Here is a 24,650-nt window from a genome sequence, read left to right on the forward strand (position 1 = left end):
CTTCCCTCCCTCTGTCTCTCGGTCACTCCCCGCGCGATGCGGTGATCACGGGACGCGCTTTAACTTCAGCCGCGATCGGGAACGCGCACGAGTGGAGCGCTAGCTTTGGCAACCTGAAGCGCGTCTTCGCCAGGCGCCCCCCCCCCCTCCCCCGCCCCCGTCCGCCTGCCGCGGGATATAACGCGGCGTCTTTCTCAGTCCGCGCACACACTCACCGGCAGGGCGAGCGGAAAAGGCGACGGCACATCACCACCAAGCGGGGCCACTGCTTTCTCAAAGCTGCACTCTGTTTTCACATCGTTTTTTGGGTCTTTTTTTTTAGTTTTGCCATTTGCTTGACACGCAGGCACGTTTTACGGATATCGCATGAAATAAAAAGCAGTGCAGCGAATAGGAAGGTCTTTTAAACGCATTTTAAACGCAACTGAGCCTACGTGTTTGTCATTGGCGCCGGAGAAGGGAAACAGTCATTAGGATTGCCCCGTGGAGTGGATGCCGCTTCATGGGATTAAGGAGCAGCTTCGGCGCTGTGAAAGTTGCGGTCCTCTTTACGGGCTGCAGCCGCGGTGGATTATTACTGTCCTTTTTTATGGCCGATCGCTAAAGACCACTACAATCAAGGCAGGATAAATAAGGGCGGGGGAAAATACACAAGTTTTCATGCGCCCGCGTTGTGCGGTTTGCGAGGGGGGCTTCTGGAGGGATTAAGCGGCGACACTACGACAGGAGCGGCCAGCGGGGACGGAGCGCTACGGCGTGGGGTGACCGAGGGAGGTGTTCGGCTTTACCCCGGGGCAAGGTAAATGGAGCGACTGCCGGCATACTTTTACTCAGCAGCTCCGATGGACAAAAATGGGGGAAAAAATTAAATCATTGCTACATAAGTATAATTTGCCATACGAATAAGTACGCGAATGCGCACGCACAGACACAGTTGTCCAAGCATTTAATATTAACCTGTAAAATTAACAAATCACCGTGTGCCATAATATTAATACAGATCTGTTACAATTCGATTATTCGCACGGAACTGGGACCAACAGCCCTACATATTTTTTTCTTCGAAGTTCTTTGCAGAATCTACGTATTTGCTATAAATGGGGTCGGACCGACGAGTAAAACCACGTTAATCCGGAGTTCATCACCCCGACCTCTGATCAGTCTGGTTTCCTTTGCACGCGTTAAATAAGCCTAGAAAAGGTGAAAAGTTAAGGAAATTCATATGTAGAAGTGGTGACGTGCAGTCAGCCACATAAAGGTCATGGATCGCTGAGAAGAAAGGTTAGATCGCGCCTTTGGTGCCGTGAGGGTAGGTGACAGGCTATACTCACATCGATGCACACTTCACTGATGCTCACCCAAGGAGCGCGCGCACCTGTTTTCACCATTTTACGCACTTAAAATGTTCAGATATCGCTTACAGGTGTTGCCTGTACTAATACATTTTGAAAGGATTTTGTGACGTCTCCCCATCATTTACACTAAGGATAACTGGCGTATCTAGTGATTAAATTAGTTTATGTCTAATGGGACGTGTTAAACATTTGTTTATTTTATTACTGTCAACTGTAATGGTGGGAATGGTGCTAATGAACGAATTGTACAAATTCGATCGTTTTGCATATATTAATAGATGATATCCAAATGTTATGTATTTTAATGTCCTGAAATACTTAACTCATTTAATGAAGAATTAAGCGTGAATTAACTCAATGTAGTGGCTGCCACTGATAAATCAATTAATCTTAAGAGTAGTACGACCACCAGACAGGTGACAATTCGATAATCAAAAGTTTCCGAATTGATTGCTGCCTGCCTCCTGAATTGACACATCGTGCGGGTTAATCCCTGAAAGGGTCCCCGGCACACGTGTTTTCCAGGATAGTCCGGCTCGCGGCGTAGTGCGCGAGAGCCAGAATATATGCCCTACCCGAGCGAACCCGCGCGCCCTCCGCGCGCTGCCCCCAAAACGTCCCCTGGAAATAAACGAGGACTGAGCGCTGCTTTCGTCTTGGCTCTTTTTGCAGGTTATGACGGATTTGAGCTGAAGATGGAGATTTTTTGGATATTATTATTTTCTGTCATTCATCCCTACGTACGAGGGCAAGGAGTCTACGGTAAGGAATTTGGGAAAATTGGAAAATTGTTATTTTGTTTGGGTTTGTGCATCACATGCTGCCTGGTGTCTTTCATGTGATTTAGCAGTTAAGAATAACTCGCATGGTGTTTTACCACCTAAAACGTAGAACTGTGTTGTTTTTAAAAGGTTGTGCGTATCTTCGTCATTACTGGAGTTAACGTTGGCTGAACGGCACATTTGTTTAGGGAAAAGGTGTATTTTGTCCACTTCGATACTCAAATTTACAAAATCTTAGTTAATTAAAACAACACGAATCACACCGCCGGAACAACTACTACTAATTGTTACTGTTTGCATAATAATAATTGTGATATTTTGATAACCGGATTCAGTGAAACACTTTCTGCTACATAAACGTAAATATACCTGCTACTTTTCCCGGAATTTTACCTACATAAATGCCGTAAAACACGCCCTTTACTTTAATCAGCTATATGACTATGAGGGCGAGTAAACCTTAAGAGCGTCTAAATAATTGGTGCGTAATTTCGCTTTTATTAGATTATTCTGCTGTTAACCTCTCGGTTTGATTGGACCGAGAAATCAAACAAAGCAACAAATTGCCGTCGCTAATTTTCTAAGAGGGTTTGTTGAATTAAACGAGATTAGAGTATCGTGCATTTATACTTAAAGCATTTACTAGAGACTGTTAACCTCCCCCATATACGCAAACAGTTGAATGTAGCGTACGCAAAGGCTAGCTCAGTTCATGCCTTCCTATCTGTGATGGTAATTTATCTCTGGGACAATTCTGATAGAAATTCCCTACCATAAACTTGTCATTTTCAAGTGCGAAAAATATAAATTCGCTGTTAAATGCAGGGAGCTAAAAATCATCTTTATACATCAGCTTTGATTTTCTGTTGTGGATGGGCTTCCCTTCCCAGATCATCGTTTTTAAACAGGTAATGATTGAACATCTGTGAAACGGCAATGTGAAACACTTACGGTGATAAAAGTCTCCATAGAGCCATTTCATTAAGTGCTCTAAACGACCAGGGCGACGCAGTGATAGCGGTGTTTCTGTACGGGAGCCAGGTGTAATATCGCCTAAAATATATAAAAACAGCACCCCTCCCCTCCTTTGTCATAATCTGCCAGGGAAATGTGCGTCCTAAATGTGCCCAGACGAGTGACCTTTTCAACACTTTCGCTTTAGTCTTTACAAAAATCCTCTTAGTCCAGGCCACAGCCAGGCTACACCCCGCATATGTGGCGTGCAATTTATCTATATGATTTGTTACTTTAAGTTTAATTTGGCTGAGGCATAATCAGCACAGAACCGCCCCCCTGGCGGATTAGTGTCTGTCTTGGTGAGATGATGCCGGTTTGGGATTTACCTTCTCCCCTGTTAAAGCCACTTCACGCCAAAGCAAGAACATTCATCTTGTTATGCGATGGAAAGATCAGGCGTTGGAAATCCGTGCTTGAAGGTGGCATTAATGTCGCCTGGATCTATGAATCGTCCTCAGCTGTCATCGCTATCGCTTTATCCAGATGTGTATGACCTCCATCCCACGGCTCGCAGCTTCACACGTTAAACGTCTGTTCACACGCATTTATGTAAAAGTGTCTCGCTCGAGGGTGCTTCTGGCTTCGGGTCCGCACTGATCCGGTTAAAAGTCCACTTCACGATCCATTAGAGCCCCCCTATCGAGCCGATCAGGACTGAAACAGGGAATCAAGCGGGCCCGATGCCGGTGCGGTCGCGGCGGGGCCAGAAGTGCGCCGAGTGCGGTCTGCTGGGGCTCCGCCGCCCTGCTACGCCGGTATACCGTCAGAGAGCCTCTTACTGCCGGGCAGGTTCATCGCGGACAGCTGTCAGCCAGAAAACACGGTTACACCCCGGGACCATTGGGGGGGATCATTAACGGGCGAACAGATGTAACCTGCGAGCGATGGGATCCATAGGGGGGCGTCTGATCCCCCCCAAAGCTGAACCCGTGGACGAAACACGCTTTCTCCCCTCCACTGATTTGGAGTGATGGTGTATGTGGTCCTGGAGCCATCTATAAGTGAGGACTGATGAGCAAGATTGGGCAAGATCCTGGGTAGGGCGGTTATATTATTGTATAGGGGAGAAACAGGACCGCAATGAAGCTGTCACTTATACTAGAGAAGGGGAAACGCGCTCGTCATTGTTAACTTTCATAAGGCAGTAAAACGTGTATCTATATTAGTGTGGGATGTGGGATCTCCCTTAGTGCGGTCAGCCCAGACCCCGGCGGCGTTTACTGTGTAAGTCAGCATTTTTGTTTGTTTTCTTTCGTTGTACTTGTCAGTGAGTTTATTTCCAATGCTGCATATTGCCCTTTTTTAATAGCATTCATAATTCATCGCCAGCTGCGGGGGGGCGGGGGCGGGGGTGTCAGTAATGGAAATCTCCCGGTGCCCTTTCTCCTAAACGCACACACGTCGCATCTGCACAACGGCGCTGGTTTAACTGCGCCTGCAGCCGGCAGGAGCGCGTCCCCCGCTGCGACGCCGGGCGCCGCTAACCGGAGAGCCGGTGCTCGCCGGCATAACGGCGGATGTAGTTTTTTCTCTCTCTCTTTTTTTCCTAAGCAGGCTGTCGTGATCCTTTCCGTCACCCATTATCGCCTGCGGTTCCGCTCTCCAGGAGGCTCTGGTACTCCTTGGCACAGTCTGCTCAGTGGAGGAAACGGCTACCTTCGCAAAGTTAGGACCCCCCCCCCCTACTGGAAAGATCAACAGTCTCAAGGATTGTATCTTGGGCATCGGGCTGTTGCCAGTGTTTTAATAATTACTTTAGGAAATGATTTGTCCTTATTTTAAATTAGAGTCGGTTAGAACTGAATAAAGTAGAGCACAGAGCAGGGAGCGTGAGACTCCGTCTGTACCCGCCAGCCACCGGACGCCCACACCGTCCTTGTTCCCGTCTCCACAAACGAGGGCGGTTTTTAGTTATACTTTAACATACCCCAGGAAATGGAGCCATATGTCAAGCTTTTATTTATCGTAAAATGAGTGCTATCGGCACTCTGCCCCACTCTCCCCTCCGGTGGCTGAAACGGGAATGATTTGAGGCCAAAACAAGCGGCATCCTTTGCAGTTTCCAAATGTCTCATTCAGGTATCATTAGGGGCCTTCATCTCCGAGGTCCGTGGCGCTGTTTGCAGGCGGGCGCCCGGCCCGGCTCTTTATTGCGCTGGACTCCCGAGCCGCTGCACTGGATGAACTGTGAAAATACTGCGGATGAAAGGTTATATTCCCTGTCCTGCGCTTGGCAGTTAAATGTTATTTCACCAGTGATATCTTTTTAGTGCCTCTCCCTTGTTGTCAGTGCTTAAATGGTGACTCGGTCACCATCCAGCAGCCGCTGCCGCGGATATTTTCCAGAAATGGGGAGGTTGCCCGAACGGATCGCCCCCGCCCCAGCACTCTCTTGCCCCCCTGTTGTTTGTCTCTCCCCCCCCTGCCCCAAGTCAGGTTTATTTAACCTTTCCTCCTGGGGCTGTCTAACAGTATACGGAAAGCCCATTAACCCATGGGTCAGAGTGAACGGTTTTTGGCTGACCGGCATTTATTTCGGCGAGCACCTGGCCGCAGGCCATGCGACGCAGCAGAATGCGGTGATCGCATGCTGTCCCAGGTCTCGGAGCTCTCAGATGGGGCGTCTGAGTTTATGCGTGTGGGGGGAGGGGGGTGAGACCTGATGGTCAGGACGTCGGCATCGCGTGAGGCATTCCAGGTATCCCTCAATGCACTTCTCAAGCAGCTGGATGGAGGACAGATTGAAGCAGGTCCCCAAGGTGACCTTTGACACGGCCATGTGACATGGGTCATGGCAGCAAAGGCGCCCATCCCTTCCAGCTTCCCCTCTCCTGCTTTGGTGACTCTGATGCCCTTATAATGTTCCCGGGCTCCCGGGATAGGGCTACGCTGGACTCGCCCCTGTGCTTTGGAGACCCGGCTGTGCTTAACGGGCTGAGATTTACGGTTAAATCAGGAGTGCTGGCTTTTCTGCCCAAGTGAAAATGGAGAAATGAGTTCTGTGGAGTAGATGAACCCTGCGGGGGTGACAGTCGTGCTGTGTGTCTCTGTGTGTGCGCGCGCAATAATCTTAAGGTACTGTTATATTACAGCTACTGCTTAGCTGTCACCAGTCTCGATGGGCAAAGCTTGTATGTGGATGTGAGCTGACGTCCTGTCCATGGGCGATGGGTGACTCAGCCGTGACTCAGGAGAGCAGAGACGGGGGGCTCCGCCGCAGTTACCCGGCCTTTGTTGGTGTCACGGCGCTCGGCGTGCAGGCTTATCCTCGCTCACCCCCCAGCCGCCTCTCTGTTCCGGTCTCTGGTCTTCCCTGTGTCATCCCCGCCGCTCTCATCTCTCTCTCTCATTCCTTCCCTCCTCCTCCTTTGCCTCTTTCTCCTGCCGAAACGCCTGCAGCAGCTCGGCAGTGTAAACACAACCTGTTTCTGAAGGTAGTTGAATAATTTATGCTCCCCGTCAACCCGACCCCCACCCCCACCCCCCCCCCCCCCCACCCCTCATGAAACCGGGATGCCGTGTGTGGGGGGGCGCATCTGAGGGTTTGGGACTCCTGGCGGTGACACACGTTCTCTTGAGATGCCCCCCCCGCTGCCTGTCCAAAGGCCCTCAGATTCAATGCAGTGTGAGGATGGGGGCAGCACGCTGTGACCAGAGTGGGCATTTCCGGCGGTCAGAGGTGTACTGGGGGGGGGGCAAATCGAAATGCTATGGGCTTTTGAAGTCATTGTGTTTGTGTACAAAACGACAGCACCATAGCGCCCCATGCTTGGGGCTGATGGGGAAGCTGGAGCTCTCCAGAGAGGTGCTGCAAGTCATGTGACTGCTGTTCATGTCATGTGACCTTCACAGGCTGGGTAGTGAAGGGAAATGGGCTGGTATGTTTACAGTGAGCAGTACTAGAGTGGGAACATGGGGGCTTGTGGTGTTAATAATTATAATTATTATTAGTGCGTCATTCTTTGGCCAAATAAAGATGTCCGTCTGACCCTATGCATGTTGGTACATGTACATACAAGTGACCTTAGTGCCCCCTGCAGGTAGGACAGAGTGGTGTCATAAATAAAGCGATGTGGTACCTGGGCCTGGAGAGGGTGAGGGGGTGGGAGATGGGGAGGGTGGGGCAGTGTCCACCACACCCCAGAGGCCATAAATCACCCCCCTCCCCCCCCGGCCTGCTACCTGTTTAGACTTCACCCTCCTTTCAGTTACATTATTAAGGCTGGTTTCACACGCTGATTTATGACCAGTGTGTCCCGCGTCCTTCTCAAGCTCGGCTTTTACGATGGGCTCTCATCACGTGGCCCAGGGATGCAAACCTTCAAGAAGCTTTCTTGGAAAGTTAGGAGACAAAGGCGGAGTTTCAGGGGGTCCTTGTCTTGATTGGGCCATTGATGTGGGCGGAACGGTGGGGATGGCGTATGTGTGTGTGCGTGTGTGTGTGTGCGTGTGTGTGGCTTTTCTCTCCCCGCCTGCTTGGCTAGGGGCTGGCAGCACTTGCTATTGATCAGCGCAGAGTCTTTCTTTGATTAAATATTGTTGTGTGTATTTTCTCTGCGGCGCGTGTGCAGCCTGATTCCATGAACACTCCCGTCACGCAGGGAATAACAAGCCCCTGGGTGACTGCCACACGCTGGGGTTTTGGTCTGCGATGGCCGACAGGTCCCGACGGTGATGTTGCTGAGCCAGATCAGTGGTCTGGAATGGAGCTCGCACATGGGGGGCTATGTGTGGCTCAGTGGGCTAAACTGGTGTCTCTGATCGAAAGGTTGCTGGTTCGAGCCGCAGCCTGAGCCGAATAGTCACATGTATGTGGGCCCCTGAGTGAGGCCCTTAACTTCCAGCTCCAGGGGTGCCATGACCCCCCCCCCCCCATGATCGCTCGCCCCTGCCTGTGTTTCTCACGGAGAGCAAGATGTAGAAGACAAAGAGATTTTCCTCTTTGGTATTAAAAAAGCATCACTATTCTACACTCTGTCAATTCTGGAGTATTCTGACTGGTTCCTGTGGATTCTGGGTACTGGAGTTTGATATATCCTCACAGAGGCCTATCCCAGTTTGGCTTTGCAGCTCAGAGCTGTCCGTCTCATAGCCAATGGTGGGCTGGTTAAGCAGCATCCCCAGAAGGCCCTGCAAGGAATGCTGGGTAATCGAGCCATGTGACAGCATGAGGAGGCGGGGCTTGGATAGTCATTTCCCGTTGACCTGAGACCAGGGCAGCAGAGGCCAGGCCTCACAAAATGTCTGGCGCGTGGAAAAGCCCGCTGGCGGACAGTCCGTTAACTTACGGCGTTTTTATAAATTCTTTTAAGCAGAAAACAAGCCCTGGAGGTCGTCGTGCGCTCTGACTGAGAGGGAAAGGTGCCTGCTTGGGCGTGTGTGTGTGTGTGTGGGACTAGCCACGCCCTTTCCAGTCAGGGCCAGACCTAGGCTGCTGTCACATGACTTTCACTTAGCACGCGTTTAAGAGCGATTCCGCCATGTAATTAGTCACTGGTCGCTCCAGCTCATATTGCTGCCTCTATTTCCCCCTGCTGGCCCCTGGAGGATGGGCCCCCCCTTTGGGTCTGGTTCCTCCCAAGGTTTCTTCCTCTTAGGGAGTTTTTCCTTGCCACCGTTGCCTTTGGCTTACTCACTGGGGGGTCTTTACGTGGCAGAAATGTAAAGCGCATTGAGACAATGTAATGTTGTGATAATGCGCTATATAAATAAAATTGCATTGCATTGCATTGCATTGCATTGCTAGATTAGCTTGGCAGCGTTTGTGATGTTTATTCCTCTCGATTTCTCACCTGGTGTGAAGTGTCTCTGTCACGCGCTGCCATGGAGCAGTGGGGGTGATGAGGCGGGGCCCAAATGTCACCCAGTGCCTTGGATATCGGTTCTGTTCCAGCAGTAATGATGCTGATTGCGGACCATGAGCCCGGGGATCGATCCTCTGAAGGAAATATCCCTCTCGGTGCGCCCGAGAGCCCGCGGGTGGCTTTGCCGGCGGGCCGGCTGCACCAAGACGTCAGCAGAGGTACCTGGCTTACGCTTCTCAACTTGGAAAGGGCTCTGTCTTCTGGTGCCCTGTCGCTCCCCAGTCAGACCCAAGCATGGCATGGGAGGGTGTGAGAAGCCGTTGTTGGTGGTTGCCATAGGCGCTGTGGGATGGTCCCACCGGGAAAGGGGGCGATTCCCTTGATTTATTTTTCTTTACTTGGTCACCTGGCTGGGTCACTTGAGTGAGTGCTTCGGGGGGGGGGGGGCACATGGCCTGGTTTCACAGCTGTGTTTGGAAAGGCAGACCGTCCCCCGTCCCCCTGGTGCTCGTGAGGGTATTTATACATGCCTGTTTCTGCTTATGCGTATCTTCTGTGTGTTTGCAGAGACCTGCTGCTCTGCTTCGTCGTCGTTTATCGTTGAGGTGCTTGAGAAAGGGAAAGTGTCTCATGTCCTCCATCCCCACGGGTTCATGACATGGGGGTGTGTGTGTGGGGGGGGGGTCTCTGATGTGCTGGTAGGATGATCAGTGGGGGCGGGGCAGTATCAGACGAAAACCATGCTAAGAATGGGAAGGCCGCAGGGGTCACATGACTTCCTGTCCCCAGTAGGGAACAATAATTGCAAGCATGCCTGTTCTCAGCTTGCTTAGTGTGTGTGTTGTGTGTCCTTCACGGTTTTTCTGTGATTAGGGGTTGAAGGGAGTAATGCTAGTTGTGGAAGGGGAGGCAGGTGAGGGGGGGTGTGACAAAGGGGCTGAAAGGCGGACCATGGGGAGGAGAGCCAGACTGTGTGGATGTATAGTGGACACCCTGCTTTGCTTTAACTTTCAGCATTAGTGTTCCGAGAAACATGGTATTTGCATGCAATCCCAGCACCCCACCCCGGATCTGCCCTGGGGGACCTGCGCCTCGCCCCTGTCCCCCGCCGAGCTCTGAGTGATAGGATGCGGATGTGAGTTCGCTGTGGGGGCGAGATTTGTGGCTCCTCATTAAGTTATAGCGAAAGCTCACGTTTCCGCAGCTAATACAGGGAGGTATGAAGCGGCAGAGTCTTCAGTCTGGGGGGGGTAGGAAGTCATGTGACCCCTGGGGCCTGCCGGCCATGGCCTCGGTTGCTGCGTTCAGCTCTCAGCGCTCCAGCGTGTTAAGTGGCTTTGCTCAGAGTGCTGAGCCTTCGCTGACTGTGCCCCTGCCCTCCTCTCCATCCCTCTCTCTCCATCCCTTTTTCCTACATCAATGTTATCGCTCTGGCTGTTATGTCTATTCACCTTTTCCAGAATGTTCAGCGGCGTGAATCTCGTTTCCTACTCGTTGTCGTCACAGATGCTGTTATTTATTATTTGACTTATTTATGAATGAACTTCTCTAATGTGGCTTCCAGCAGTTCACTGGTGGCAGTGGTGGTGGTGGGGGGGGGGGGACATACTGATTAATTCCCCCCCATCAGCCCTCATATTTCTCTCTGAATGCCTCACTTTCCTGCCACCGTTTCCGTTATGTTTTGGGAGGGTGGTCCGGTGCTGTGGTCATCCTCCTTAAAGCCTGGAAGTGAAAGTTTGTGCTCGAGTCTTTTTGAAAAGAAGTGCGTCAAATGTGGGGATGCAGTTTGTGAGACGCGGCTCTAAGCAGGGCTGCGGGGGGCGGGGGGGGGCGGGGGGGGCGGGGGGGGGGGGGCGTTTGGAGAGGCAGGTGCTCAGAGGTTAGGAAAGAGACACTCGGTACCGTTACAGCTCACGTGCAAATTCACAATGAATAGTTTGGGCGAAACAGGCAGGTGCTGCACCCGGGCCGACCTGCACATGCCTGCCGATAAAGTTTAAAATACCGCTGTGGACGCATTAATGACTGCATGCTTGGCGCATTTCACAGATTTGTGGTCGATGTCGCCATAAATGGCTTCTCACACACACACACACACACACACACACACACACACTCTCTCTCTCTCTCTCTCTCTACCCCCTGCACTCAGGGATTGGGCCAAAGTCTTTGATTCGTTCTTTCATTAGCTAAACTCTGTACTTATCGATCATGTTACGCACACAAACACGCGCCGCTGGTAAATCATTCAGCGTTGTTAATTGGGCGTATTTAATTATTTAGGTGCTGTTCTTGTGTAATTAATATATGACAGAGTAGGTGTCATTCCAGGCTGTGCTCACACACAGCGGGTATGGCTCTGTCCCACCCCCCCCTCCAGCCCCCCTCCCTACCACAATCCCTCACTCTTGCTTCTCCTCCCACCCTCGCCATTCTAGACGGGGGGGGGGGGATCTTCCCCGCCATTAAACCCACAACGCAGCCAGGATTTACATTGGAGCGCATTTGAATTCCATCCATCCATCGATCGGGTCAAGTTTGATTTGGCACGTCACATTTTTCCAATCGAGCTGCTGCGTGGGGGGGGGGGGGGGGGGGGGGGCTGGGGAAGATTGAGTCCCCGGAGAAAAACTGAGGAAGTCACTGCCTGGCCCCACGTAGGAGTGCTGAATTCATAATGCCTGGTCCAACGAAACGCACGGCCCTGAAAATCCCTTAAGGGGGCTGAACCCTTTTAGGGTGCTGGGCTAAATTTTACCACGAGTCACCAAACGACTGGTCACCAAAACTGTTAGCGGTTTGTGTAGTGCAGTGTAATCAGCGCCCGTTTAATTACACATGACCCGTGTGGTCATGAGATTCTCAGAGAGACACGGCGGCATATGTGAAAGGTGCCCCCCCCCACCCCACACACACACACACACACACACACACACTTTTCAAAACGGCGGTAGGGTGGCCAGAGATAGCCGCGGCGAGGACAAGACACCGTGACGCATCACTAGTTATTTCCTGGGAAGCCCGTTGCTGTGGCAACTTGAGTTGCAATGGGAGTGGACAGAGATGGCGCCGTGGAGCCCGCCTGCCGACACCCTCCCTCTCGTCTGGACCGCCTTGTGCAGACGACGTGGCAGACTTTCGGACACGCAACGCCACGCTGGACCCTTCAGATCCAAACATGATGAACGAGCAGACCGAGAGGACATCTGCTGCCGGACGGAGGTTCAGTTTTTTCAAAAGGACTTTGAACACAAACTTTTACTTCCAGCATTAATGAGGTCGACCCCAGCAGTGCTCCCCCCACCCCCCAAACGGAGATATTCTGTCTATACGCGGAACGGCGTTCTGGAAAAGGGAGACCACGGGACGGGAATAAATGTAACAGCTAGGGTGGCACAACACAGGTGCTGGAGGCAATGGGGATGGAGAGAGAGAGGGAGATGGAGAGAGAGAGGGAGATGGAGAGAGAGGGATGGAGAGTAGGGCAGGGGCACAGTCAGCGAAGGCTCAGCACTCCGAGCAAAGCCACTTAACACGCTGGAGCGCTGAGAGCTGAACGCAGCAACCGAGGCCATGGCCGGCAGGCCCCAGGGGTCACATGACTTCCTGCCCCACCAGAATGAAACTCTGCCACTTCATACCTCCCTGTATTAGCTGCGGAAACGTGAGCTTTCGCTATAACTTAATGAAGAGCCACATATCTCGCCCCCACGGCGAGGAGACGCCAAACTCACATCCACATCCTATCACTCAGAGCTCTGTGGGGGACAGGGGCGGGGTGCAGGGGGTCCGGGGTGGGGGGATTGCATGTAAATACGCTGTTTGGAAGAACACTAATGCTGAAAGTTAATGCAGAGACAGAGGAGGGCTGCCAAGACTTGGCCAGGAAGTCAGAGACCCAAGACACACAAGGGACAGGCCTAAGCAGAAATGCGTGTCTGTAAGTATGATTAAAACGAAGGGGGGTGTGGCTTGTGAATCACTGTGCCAACCAGGGGGGGGAGCTCTGAGCGGCCAGACCTCAGCGAGCATTATTGCCATAATGTATTCCGACTCCCGGCTCTATTTTCCCGCCGGTAATTGCCAGGAATTGGGCTCTGACCCGCGTATTTTATTGCTTGTTAATATGCACTCCTCACAAACGCACTCCAGAGCGCGTTATTACGAGAGCGCCGGCGGCGGCACGCGCCCGGGACAGACACGCGCAGCTGTCAGGATCCATCAGGGAGATGCATGGAGGGGGCTGTGGGCGGCGGCTTTCCCCTTTTCAAGGTATCCCTCGACGGAAGCTGGAATGTCAGCACGCGCTCTCAGCCAGGAGAGTCCCGCCAGGGGGCAGAGACCGGGGCAGAGTCCCGCCAGGGGGCAGAGATCGGGACAGAGACCCACCAGGGGGCAGAGACCGGGGCAGAGTCCCGCCAGGGGGCAGAGACCGGGACAGAGTCCCGCCAGGGGGCAGAGTCCCGCCAGGGGGCAGAGACCAGGACAGAGTCCCGCCAGGGGGCAGGCTGCTGTACCTTGTGTCCTGGCCCCTGCGAGTCTCTTTGATTAACTGGGTGCGATGGGGAGGGGGGTGTGAATTGGATCTGCCTGGCTTATACTTCTGCAGACACTGCCCCATGCTTGCAGCCACTTTAGCCTCCAGCTGCCCCCCCCCCACATTACGAGCTGTGTCCCAGTGTCACAGATGAGACCTTTCCCCCACGCTATCTTAGAATATTTGTACGCATTCGCTCCCGTGTGTGTGTGTGGTCACTGCAGGCTTCAGGATTCAGGACTAGCACACCATTCCGTCACCCCGACAAAGCTTCCTTAGCCTTCTCCAAAAGCACGTCGTGAAGGAGGGGCATGTCTGAGGCAGCTGGGAGCGCACCCAACCCCCCCCCCACCCCCCAAGTCCGCCGGTGATCCTCCCCCATGCAGAGGGCCCCAGTCCACTTTATTGGAGTCCGGCGAGTATTTTATTAATGCATTATAAATATTAAGAAGAGTTGTAATAAATTAAATATGACATTAATAACGCTTTTATATTATATATCAATTAGTAAAATGGTGCTACATGGGACACGCCCCTGAGGGGGGGGGTTCAGTGTTTACTGGGAGCTCACTTAATGGGTCGGCTTTGTCATTGTCCCCAAACTGGTGTGACCGGTATTCCCCATTTGGGGGCTGTCGCATCTCTGTCTGGGGGCTAGTGGGCTCTCCCCCCCAGCTGCCATGCCCCTGAACGCTTCACCACGGAAGCACACTGTTCCTCTTCCAGGCGACATTATTGGCTTCTGTCACTGGGAGAGACGACCTCTGTTTGACCCCAGCTACGTACGGCAGTGAGGTGTGTGTTTGTATATGGGGGGGGGTTATCTGAGGGATTGGTCAGTACTGACCTACTCAGGCATCCACACACACACACGCACACACACACACGCGCACACACACACACGTGCACACACGCGCACACACACACACACACACACACACAGACCTGTACTCATGTATTTGCGTGGACCGTTGCTCCCTCCCAGCCAATCAGGAACATCGAATACCTGGAACACGTGCGCTAGGAGCTGAGAGGAAGCAAAAACCCCCCAAAAAGTCATACCCCCCACCCAGCCATAGCCTTTGGTTACGATAAGTAACCAAACAAGATACAAGACTTTTGGCATCTTTAGTTTTCTGATTGCAGACTTTTCAAAAATGAAATTTCCCCTTTTGGGGACCGAAAAAAATGGTCCCTGCGATGTCAATATAACGTTTAGTCTTCACAATGCTTTATATATACATAACATGCACACGCACAGACACGCGCGAACACGCACAGACACGCGCGAACACGCACAGACACGCGCGAACACGCACAGACACGCGCGAACACGCACAGACACGCGCGAACACGCACAGACACGCGCGAACACGCACAGACACGCGCGAACACGCACAGACACGCGCGAACACGCACAGACACACGCGAACACGCACAGACACACGCACCCAGCATGTTCAGATACACTGAGACACATTCCAGGGTGACCCCCCCCTCCCCGTTCATCCGCTTCTGCAGCCTGTCTCTACACTGGTGCTCTGACTGTTGCCCCCCTCCCTTTGTTTGCCAAACACACAGGTGGATGGGGGGGGGGGGGGGCGTGGGCAAGATTTGCTCAGTCAGATTACAGCCGTGATCTTAAATACAATCAAACCCTCTCCAGTTGCCCCCTGGGCTCCTGTCTTGTCCTGGTGTCCCCCCCCCCCTTCATTTTCTCATTCCCAGTCTTCCATTAATTTCGCAGAATTTTTTTAAATTCTGCCCTGCTCTCTCCTTACAAGGTTTTACCACTTTGTCTGCCCCAGAATGCCTTGTGGCAGGGTTTTGTCAGGAAGATAACCAAGACCACCCATCTCTTGCATGTTACTTGAACCCGTTTCGCTACAGAATGTGGCATTTTTGGACGTTCATGGCTGTTGGTGAATCGAAGCTTTGACGTGTACAGTGGGTGGGACTAACGTGCTGTCAATCCTGACAGGTGGACCAAGGTAGGCGATAGGAAACGAGATTAAACACGGTAATCACTCCCACTTCAGTTCTTACAAAGGTCATTTCACATGAATGTGCATCTGTGAGCTGAAACATGCTTAAAAGGAGAGGAGGTGAGGCATGACCACCCTAAGGAGGGGGTGTCGAAGATCCCAGGATGGGAATGACCGCGCCGGATAGCCGGCAAACGCGCTACGGCTGTCTATGTGTGTCGTGTGCCAAATCTGGCTGACCGAAACCCCAGTCAGACCCATCAGTGTGTACGGTAGGAGCCCGAGTGCCCTGTCATATGGCATTGTAATCCCTACTCTTCAGGAAGCGGATCAAACGATGGATATTAATTTAAAGGCTTTTCCTCGTTAAGGATTAGCGGAGGATGCGGTTTGTGGGCACTGGGGGAAGCCCAGGTCACCATGCTGTATACCAAGGGATACGTCCTGTAACCTGGGAAGGGACTGCGAAGCCGGGGATGGACAGTGGGTATGCTGGGAGTGCTGGGAGTGCTGGGAGATGGCGGCGATCTGTCTCAGTCAAGCTAGATCCAAAGATTCTGGAATCTTTCATATGCCACCCCCCCCCCCCCCAGACGTTTTTTCTTATAAGCCTGCTGCTCTCAGCTTCCAAGATTCCCAGGCAGGGTACCTGCGTTGGGGGCACGGGGCCAAGCTGGGAGTGTCCTCCTGGTCCGCTTTTGTTTGCCTTCCGTGGCGGGTAGCAGGTGATGGCGGCTCAGCTGTGGGGGCGAAAACGCTCTTGGGCTAAGTGGAGGTTGCAGGCATGCGGGGAGTGGAGGGTGGGCTTTGCTGCTGAGCTGTGGATGGCAGAACTGGGAAAAGTTCAGATTCCCTCCAAGTGACTTCATCAGAGGACACCCCAGGGTCAGGGGGGCCATATCTCATGCCAGTAATTACCCTCCTCCTGCACTGGTCACATGATTGATGTGCGTCCCTGTGGCTGGGGCAGGTGGCACAGTGACATGGTTACACAGTGACATGGTGGCACAGTGACATGGTTACACAGTGACATGGTGGCGCAGTGACATGGTTACACAGTGACATCGTGGCGCAGTGACATGGTTACACAGTGACATGGTGGCACAGTGACATGGTTACACAGTGACATCGTGGCGCAGTGGTCCTTCGAGCTGTGTGTTCATTCTCACCGACGCCTGGCATCATTCCTGCCAGTCGCTCATGCTCTCATTGCACGGCTGCCGGTGGGAAAACGGGTTAATTACGCAGCCTGCCGAAATTGTTAGCATGTCACTGCGCCAGTGTCATCTGCAGAAGCTTGTCTGGGGTGCAGTGTTATTGCGATGCAGCGTATCTGGGATGCAGTGTGTTTGCCATGCAGCGTATCTGGGATGCAACACATCCAGCGCGTCCAAACCACTGATTTGGATCAGCGACCCGATTAACGAAGGATGACAGCTGGTTAATGAACAGAGTGGCTGTCTCACCTCTAGAGGGCGACACCTGCCGTGCGCGCCTACATTTGGGGCGGGGGGGGACTGTGTAATGCCATCTAGGCTGCCAGCTGTTTGTCTCCCAACAGGCTGAGGTGGGGGTTTAGAGCCCAGAAGGCCCATCAAAGGGGAGTGTGTTAATGGAACCCGCCGTTGCTCCCAACGCCCCCGCGCTTAGCCGGGAGGGGCTCAGAGGGCCGCGGTCAGACCCCCTTTACCTGCCTCTGACGTTCGACGTCACTCACCTACCCCCCCCCTGTCATCTTTCTCCCAGTTTTTGCAGAAGCGAAGCACGACTTTTCCAAAAAAAATGTCATTTTATTCTGTTCACTGTTTAAAATTCTGAGACACACATGCGGTGTGTGTGTGTGTGTGTGTGTGTGTGTGTGTGTGTGTGTGTGTGGCACGATGGGGGAGGCAAGGGAGACAGAAATGTAAATGCGGCTGGGGAGCGATTCCTCTCCACTGGGTCACTGTCCCTTGTTGTTTCATCAGTAATGTTTTAGAGGATTTAACCCCCGTGACCAGGACAGAGAAGGGCGTGTCTCATTGGTCCCAATCCTGCCCCCACCCCGCCTTACTGCTGTCTCGCCGCTGCTCTGCGATGGTGTAAGACAGACCCTGGAAGAGGAAGAGGGGGCAATTTTGTTACCATTAATGAGTCACGGTTGCTCTCAGGCCCGGATTGGTTTGCCTTTCCCCCCCCCCCCCCCCCCCATGAGGTCCCAGAGTACTTCACTGGATCCATGCTGACCCTCACACAGTTCCCGCCAAACCACCCCCCCCCCCCCACCTCGAGTTACGGAGGGTGTGCTAGGCGGAAGAGGCGTCGCATGCAGGATCAAACAGAATTATCACTGCGCCGAGAGGCTCGGAGCTGGAATGACGAGTCTTGCTCTGCGCACCCAGAATACCAGATAAGCAGTGATCACTGGGTGCTCTGGCATCCTGACGCGGCGACGGAACCCCCTCAGAGATGGCGGGGGGACTCAACTCTCACTCTGTGGCTCTGCTGACCTCTTGACCTCATGTGTCATGTGATCGATACGCCCAGCCGCTGCCCATGGGCGGGTGGAACTCTCTCCATCAGTCTTGCCGGGGGGAGAACCTCTCCAAGTGTGCTAATGCGCTAACGAGCTCTAACAAGAGTGTAATTTATGTGCCGGGGAGCGGCCCCGGTTAGTGGCGCGCGTTCCGCTCGTTAACGCGCCGTGTCACTTCCTGCGGGCTCCTGATGTTCTCGACCCGACGGCTCCCCGCAGATCGATGATCGCGGTACCATCCCTCTTCACACTTTGTCACCGTCTTGTCCCTACACTGCTTCATCTTCTCCCTCTGCCAGCTCCCTCTCCCCAAGTCCTTACGCACCCCATTTACCCACAACCCTTCAGACCCCCTATGTCCTCCCCAGTCCGAGTTCCTTCCTCCGTGCTGCTTGATTTGTGGCTTACAGATCAGTGGTGTCCCTCCCAGTGGGGTAAAGTGCCTAATTGCCTCGGTGACGACCACAGCTGTGCAGGGCGACGGGCCGTCGTGGCTACAGGTGTCTGCCTCCCAGTGAATTACAATAATAATGGGCTCCGCGCTCCGCCGCTCGAGTGTCGCGCGCCGCGGCTGACCTGTGCTGGTTAGGGCGGCCGCCGGCTGCTCCCGCAGAATGTTAATAACGGCCCAGACTCGTGCCTTGATTACCGTGCCGGCACACGGGCGAAATGAGCGCATGTGCTGGGGAGAGTGAGCAAGAGAGGGAGGGAGGGTGGAGAGAGGGTGGGGAGTGAGGGGTCCTGTCTGTACAGTGTGTTTCGCTGGCGACCAGAGAAACGACGGTTCAGAGCGACGTCGGTGACATAATCGCCATCTGCCAATCGCTGACTGGGTTACCTCATTTCCTGTCACTCTGTCCGTGGGCACCCGCTGGGGTAAATCAGACGTGATAGTCCCACAGTTTGGAAGATGTCATTTTCTCTCTAATGTTCTCTGAGGCAAAAGTTCCCATCTAAAGACAGGAGAATCCACACCCCAGTGAGCGATGTTATTTAAAGAGCCGACCGACACCTGATTGTGGCTGTATCCCTGACTCGAGCATGTGAGCGATTTTGGGCCTCTGCCCTGTGTATCTTTCAGACCCCCCACCCCCCATGAGGAGGAAAGCTGACACTTACTGTGCCACAGATGGAGATGAATAATGTTTTGTTTGCATGCATTTTCAGGGCTGTTTCGCTGTTTTGTTAAAGCGTGCCTGTCTGGTTTGCTCTGGTACAGTGCGCTCTCAGCACAGTGCTCTGGTACAGTGCGCTCTCATAACAGTGGCTGGGTTGCAGGTCTGAGTCAAGCCTCTGCCTGTACATGTATATAATCTCCACGCTCTTGTGGATTTTCCCAAGATGCCCCAGTTTCCTCTTGCAGTCCAGCTGTAGTTGCGTGGTGATCATGGCCTCACTGCTGCTGGCAAAGGTGACCAATGGGATTAGCCTGCTACACCAGAGACATAGCTGCCCTCTTTTCACTGATCTGCATTGCCTTGGTGGCGGGCTCAGCCAATGGGAATGCGGCGTTCTGCGACGTGGGGTCTGTATAGCGGGCTGGGGAATATCCTGGTGCAGGTGGCAGGACAGCGGGCAGGAGGCTCATTAAACGGCCATCGGCCCGACCCGTGGGAGGCAAACAAACGCTTATCTGTCAGCGGAGATGGTCTGTAGATGCTGGACTGGCTCTCAGCAGATGCACTTTTATTGAGCTTAGATTTGGCGTCGACAGTTGAAATTTCCACGTGCAGGTAAACGTACAGACAGGATGTGAGAGCATGAAACGGCTCGGGGCTGCAGCTGTCTGCTGGCCAGGAAACTCCCTCGCTGCCTCTTCCATATCCTTATTTATCTTTGTCAGCTGCGTCCCACGTAAACGGTTAAATTAAAAATGTAAATTCTTCTAATCTAATCGTACGAGTGTGTCTGCAGAAGAGGCACTAGAGGCAATTAGCCTGACTTATCTTTAAGCTTAACGGCGTGTTCCTCCTTCTCCTAACCCCAGCCCCCTCCAACGCGCAGATCGTCCACTCGGGGCAGGCCTGCTTGGTCAAGGAGGACAACATCAACGACAGAATCTACACCATCCGCGAGGGTGACACGCTGGTGCTGCAGTGCCTGGTGAAGGGCCACCCCAAGCCGCAGGTATGTCCCCGGGTCTATCCCGCTGAGGGTCATAGGGCAGGGGCAGAGGAGGTCCTGACAGGTGCATACAGCGCCCCCTGCTGCAGGGCGAGCAGCCGGCGGTGCCAAGGGTTACTTTCGAGCCATTATCGCCATGGAAACCAGAGGCGAGTATATCGTCGCCGTGCCGCTGTCTCCGAGCCCCGGAGTGGGGTGGGTGGGGGGGTGCGTGAAGGCGAGGGGTTCAAGCTTCACGCCCTATGTGATATTGCACGGCATGTTTAAACCCCGATTCTTCCTGAATAACTTTGCATCGCGTTAAGCTGGTTTTTAATTATGTGTCTGACCATGTTCCAAGTGACGTTGCTGCCGTGTAGCGTCCTCACACCTTTCCAGCTCTATTGGAGAGGCTTAATGAGACTCACACTAACATAGCACTCTCTCCTGGACTGGCTCTGCATCCAGAGAGTAGAGTTACTCTGGGTGGGAGGTTAAAAGGGCTTGTCTTCTGAGCCAGCACTCGCCCTTTTTGCTTTCAGTCTTCATCTTGGGGTGGCGCCTTGGTTCGGGGATAACGGGGTCGCTGCGGGCCTGCAGGGTTGGCCATTCACATGCTGTTTCTGAGCCGTGTCAGTTTCCACCTGTGACCCAGACGTGCAGTTAGGTTATCTGGCAGGGCTAGATCACTGGTGCAGTGCAATGGGCGTACGCCAGTGACGGTGACATCAATGGGGAAGGACAACCTTAGATTAAAGCATGGGAATAAAGAAAAGTGCCGCAGAACGTTAAATTTTGATTTGAGGTGAATCCCAGCCCCCGCCTGCAGGGGGCGTCTTTCTCTATGAGCATGCCGATGTGCATTATTTCAGGTATTAAATGCTGGCTGTGTCCTCCTGCTGCCTGACAGTCAGCGTGCCCTCCAGCTGTCAGGACTATCTCACTGATAGTCAACGTGTTGGCAAGGGTTAGGGGGGGGGCCTGATGGGTCATGGGGGGGGCTCACTCAGGTCATCCTCTTTGATAGAGCACCTACACAGGGCCGTGGTTGTCTAGCCTGTTTCCAGGGGGGGTGGGCAGGAGTGATGTGATCCCCAGCCCTGCCGCGTTCCACATTCCGGAAACAAAGCTGCCTCAGTACCAGTGGCCTTACCCCACGAAGCTGGATTATCGGGCAGGAGGTGTTTGTTCGGCAGTGTGTACACCATAGCATATACACTGTACTTTATACTCTATAGTGTGCACACTCTGTAGTACACACTCTGTAGTGCATACTCTGTAGTACACACACTGTAGTACACACTCTGTAGTGCATACTCTGTAGTACACACACTGTAGTGCATACTCTGTAGTACACACACTGTAGTACACACTCTATAGTACACACACTGTAGTGCACACTCTGTAGTGCATACTCTGTAGGGAGCTTTGGGGAGGTAACGCCCCTGTCTGCGGAGGAAATGCTCGCTCATTCTGCGGGTCACCCTCTCGTAGCAGCTCTGGCTTCACCTTTAATCCTTCATGAATGTATTCATAGGACAGGTGTGGGAACACGAGCAGCAAACCTGCTTTGTTTTCTCACTCACAGGCGGGCGGGTAAATGATGTCGGCTGAACGAGGCTCGCTGTGTCACCCCGTGGGTGCATGAGCGTGTGCACGCTGTGTGTGCAGCCGCGCATGTCGCATGTATGTGTTTCTGCTCGCTGGAGGCATCTGCGGATGAGGAATGAGGAATGTGGTCCCTTGGATTTGGCCGGGGGGGGGTGAACAGGACAGGGTAACAGGGCGCCATGGTGACCGAACCCCCCTCCCATTCAGATTCTCCTTGAGTTGGCACTGCTTGAAGAAGTGTTGTCATGGGAGCCTGGCAGAACACCTGCCCCCTGCCCCCCCTCCCCCATTGCATTCAGACTACTCCAACCCACACACACACACACACACACTTATATATATATATCTACTGTTTCTGGGACAGACCTATGGTCTGTTCTATAGTTCTGTACCCTGCTCCGTTGTGTTTGAACACTCTCCATCTGAATGGCGCCCCCCAGTGGTCCCCTTCGGTCATTGCAGGCTAGACATACAGCTTGCCTGCAGTTCTGAGAGCGCAGGAGGTACCCTGGTGCCCTTGGCGATTATGGCAATTTTGCCTGGAGTTCAAGGCATATTAAACCCACCCGCGGTGGTCTTCAGCGGCCCGCTGGACATGTCACGTGGTCGACGTGACTACTTGCACTGTCGCAGTGGGCGGGGCGATTATGTCAGGTTTCTGCAGTGCTCTTGCTGCGTCCCAGTGGGGATACTATGTTACCACTCGACCCCCCTCCCCACCTCCCACCCCCTGGACCTGCAGTGTTGCTATGCAGCCGGGTCTCTGATTAATACCTCAGTCCCCCCGGACCCGTCCGATCGCAGCGCTGCACCTGTCCCATCGATCTCCTGTGGTTTTTGGAAGGATGGTGAGGCCTGCTGACAGATGTGCATACACATGTGCGGGTTGACGCCACACAGTGGGTGCCCCCTAGCTGCACACTGTAAGCATAGCCCACCTTCCAGGTACTGTTTACCGTCACCTCTCTGTACGGCTGCTCTATGATCCAGTTGGACCCATCAGCTCTGTCACTTCACACCTGGGTTAATTAAGCATGCTGCATAACGAGCAAGATGTGGCGCCCTCTGCAGTTCGGCATGACCTGCGAACCGGACAGCCTTGTAACGACACAGTGGACGCTTATCTCTTGCCCCATTCTTCAGGAGGATCCAATTCGGTGGTGTGAGCCTCCATAATCAAAGGTGCTTTACGGAGAATGAGGCTGATTGAGGATTTATGCAGCCCTTTATCAAGAGTGATTGTTTACCTTGGCTCTAGCAGATTGGATTGAAACAGGTCTCCCGCAGTAATCCATACAGAAGAGAGCAGAATCGAATCATTGCTTTTTTTTCCCCATTCTGGGACAAAGTACAAAACTCGTATATCAAGTCAAAAGCAGTTTAATTCACCGAAAGTGAGCAGGACGGCCCAGTCCCTGTGTGGGGTTGTAACCGTGGTGGGGACGATGGAAAACAGACTGAGAGAGAGTGCTTCAGAATGTTCCAGTATTTCACCGTGTTCTGGTGTCTCTTCCAGTGGTTTTTTTGGTGTCCATTAAATTCCTGACCATTCCTGAAGCACAGATGGAATATATTTACAAGATTCATTGCAGGATGATGCCCCCTCTCCAAAAGCGTGCCCCCCCCCCCCCCCCCAACGCCCCTCGCTCCACACTGACAGCTACTTATTAACTTGCTTCCACAGAATGATGTTTGAGCCACAAACTGGCCATGTGGCACATTCCTTTGTCCAAAGTGGCTCTGTAGCGCCGTGCGGAGGCTCTGGAGGGGACTGCGGTGGACGGCAGCTCCATGTAACCGACGGGAACCCGGCTGCCTTCGTTTGCATGGCCGCGTTTACTCCCGTCACGGAAATAAACTTCAGAGGCCCGGAACATCAGAGAGATAGGAATGCTCTCTGTCCGCCCGCGCCCCGTGACCTACCGACATGACCGTGAACCACTGCAGTTAAAAAAAAAAAAACAGGACTGCTGAATTGGGGAGGGGGGGGCGGGGTGAGTGCAGAAAGCAGAATGGTTGAAGTCGGGGTGAAGGGTGCACTGGCATTGCGCAGAATGGACGCCCGCAGCCGGAATGCGCTGAATCACGCTGTCCGATAGCTGTACTGCCAGATTGCTGCCGTCTGGTGCATGGACCCTTGGTAACACAATAGGACACTAAATGGCTTTTCAGAAAGCGATCTCCTGGCCCCCCATTACTAATTCATGGCCCTGGTCGATTTAACCTTGAGGCCTGGCTTGTTTGGATGGTATAGGGGAGAAAGTCAGGAGTGTTTAGGTGATATCAGTGTCCGTGGTAATGGGGGGTCGGGTTACCATCCTTGAGGGGTGAGTGGATGTGAATCGATGGACCTGGGGTGGGGGGCCGGGTCGGATGACGAGCATGATCTCGGAGAAGTGAGGACAGCCCCAGGCTGAGACGTAAACAAGGTCAGTGTGTGACCCCTCACAGAAGCGGGGGGGGCTGCTAGGATGAGGGATGGAGATCTGCTGAGCCTGTGTGGAAAAAAACCTGAATTGGGGGGGGCGGGTGGTGGAAGGCGGGGGTGCGATGACCTGTAAAATTGCAGAGATAGAGCCACCTAATGTTTCAGATGGGGGGGGCGATGGCTGAGGAAGGTGAGCATATGTGAGAGAGAATTAAAATGACAGCGAGCCACCTCACTGCACTGGGAGGGGGGGCACCGTAAAAGCCAGACCGTCAGCCAGGCATCCGTTGGGACACATCCACCAAAAACAGACCGGCTGGCCCCCCTCCCCAGCCATGGCCTGCTCCCCGCTGCTTGGGACTCTTGCTAGCGAGCCACAAAGCTTTTTTGATTTATTTATTTTTGTACAGAGTGAAGTGCGGGGGCAGGGAGGGAGGGGTTTTTGTTTAGATGTGAGCGGAGAAATGGGGGGAGCTGAGAGCGTGGGGGCGGCATAAGGCTGGTCCAGGC

At 53.3% G+C, this 24,650-nt stretch overlaps 1 protein-coding gene across 1 annotated transcript in view; it reads left to right on the forward strand.

The window, feature by feature from the left end:
- Nucleotides 1-211: 211 nt before the first annotated feature.
- The window catches only part of LOC125707802 (MAM domain-containing glycosylphosphatidylinositol anchor protein 1), a 99,011-nt gene continuing 74,572 nt past the window's right edge, over nt 212-24,650 (forward strand). The window contains 3 exon segments of the mRNA XM_048975143.1: nt 212-799; nt 2,028-2,117; nt 19,986-20,125. Of these exon segments, the coding sequence (XP_048831100.1) occupies nt 2,051-2,117; nt 19,986-20,125 (207 nt within the window). The 5' untranslated portion in view covers nt 212-799; nt 2,028-2,050.

The sequence above is a fragment of the Brienomyrus brachyistius genome, chromosome 14 (assembly GCF_023856365.1).
Source record: "Brienomyrus brachyistius isolate T26 chromosome 14, BBRACH_0.4, whole genome shotgun sequence".
Lineage (NCBI taxonomy): Eukaryota > Metazoa > Chordata > Actinopteri > Osteoglossiformes > Mormyridae > Brienomyrus > Brienomyrus brachyistius.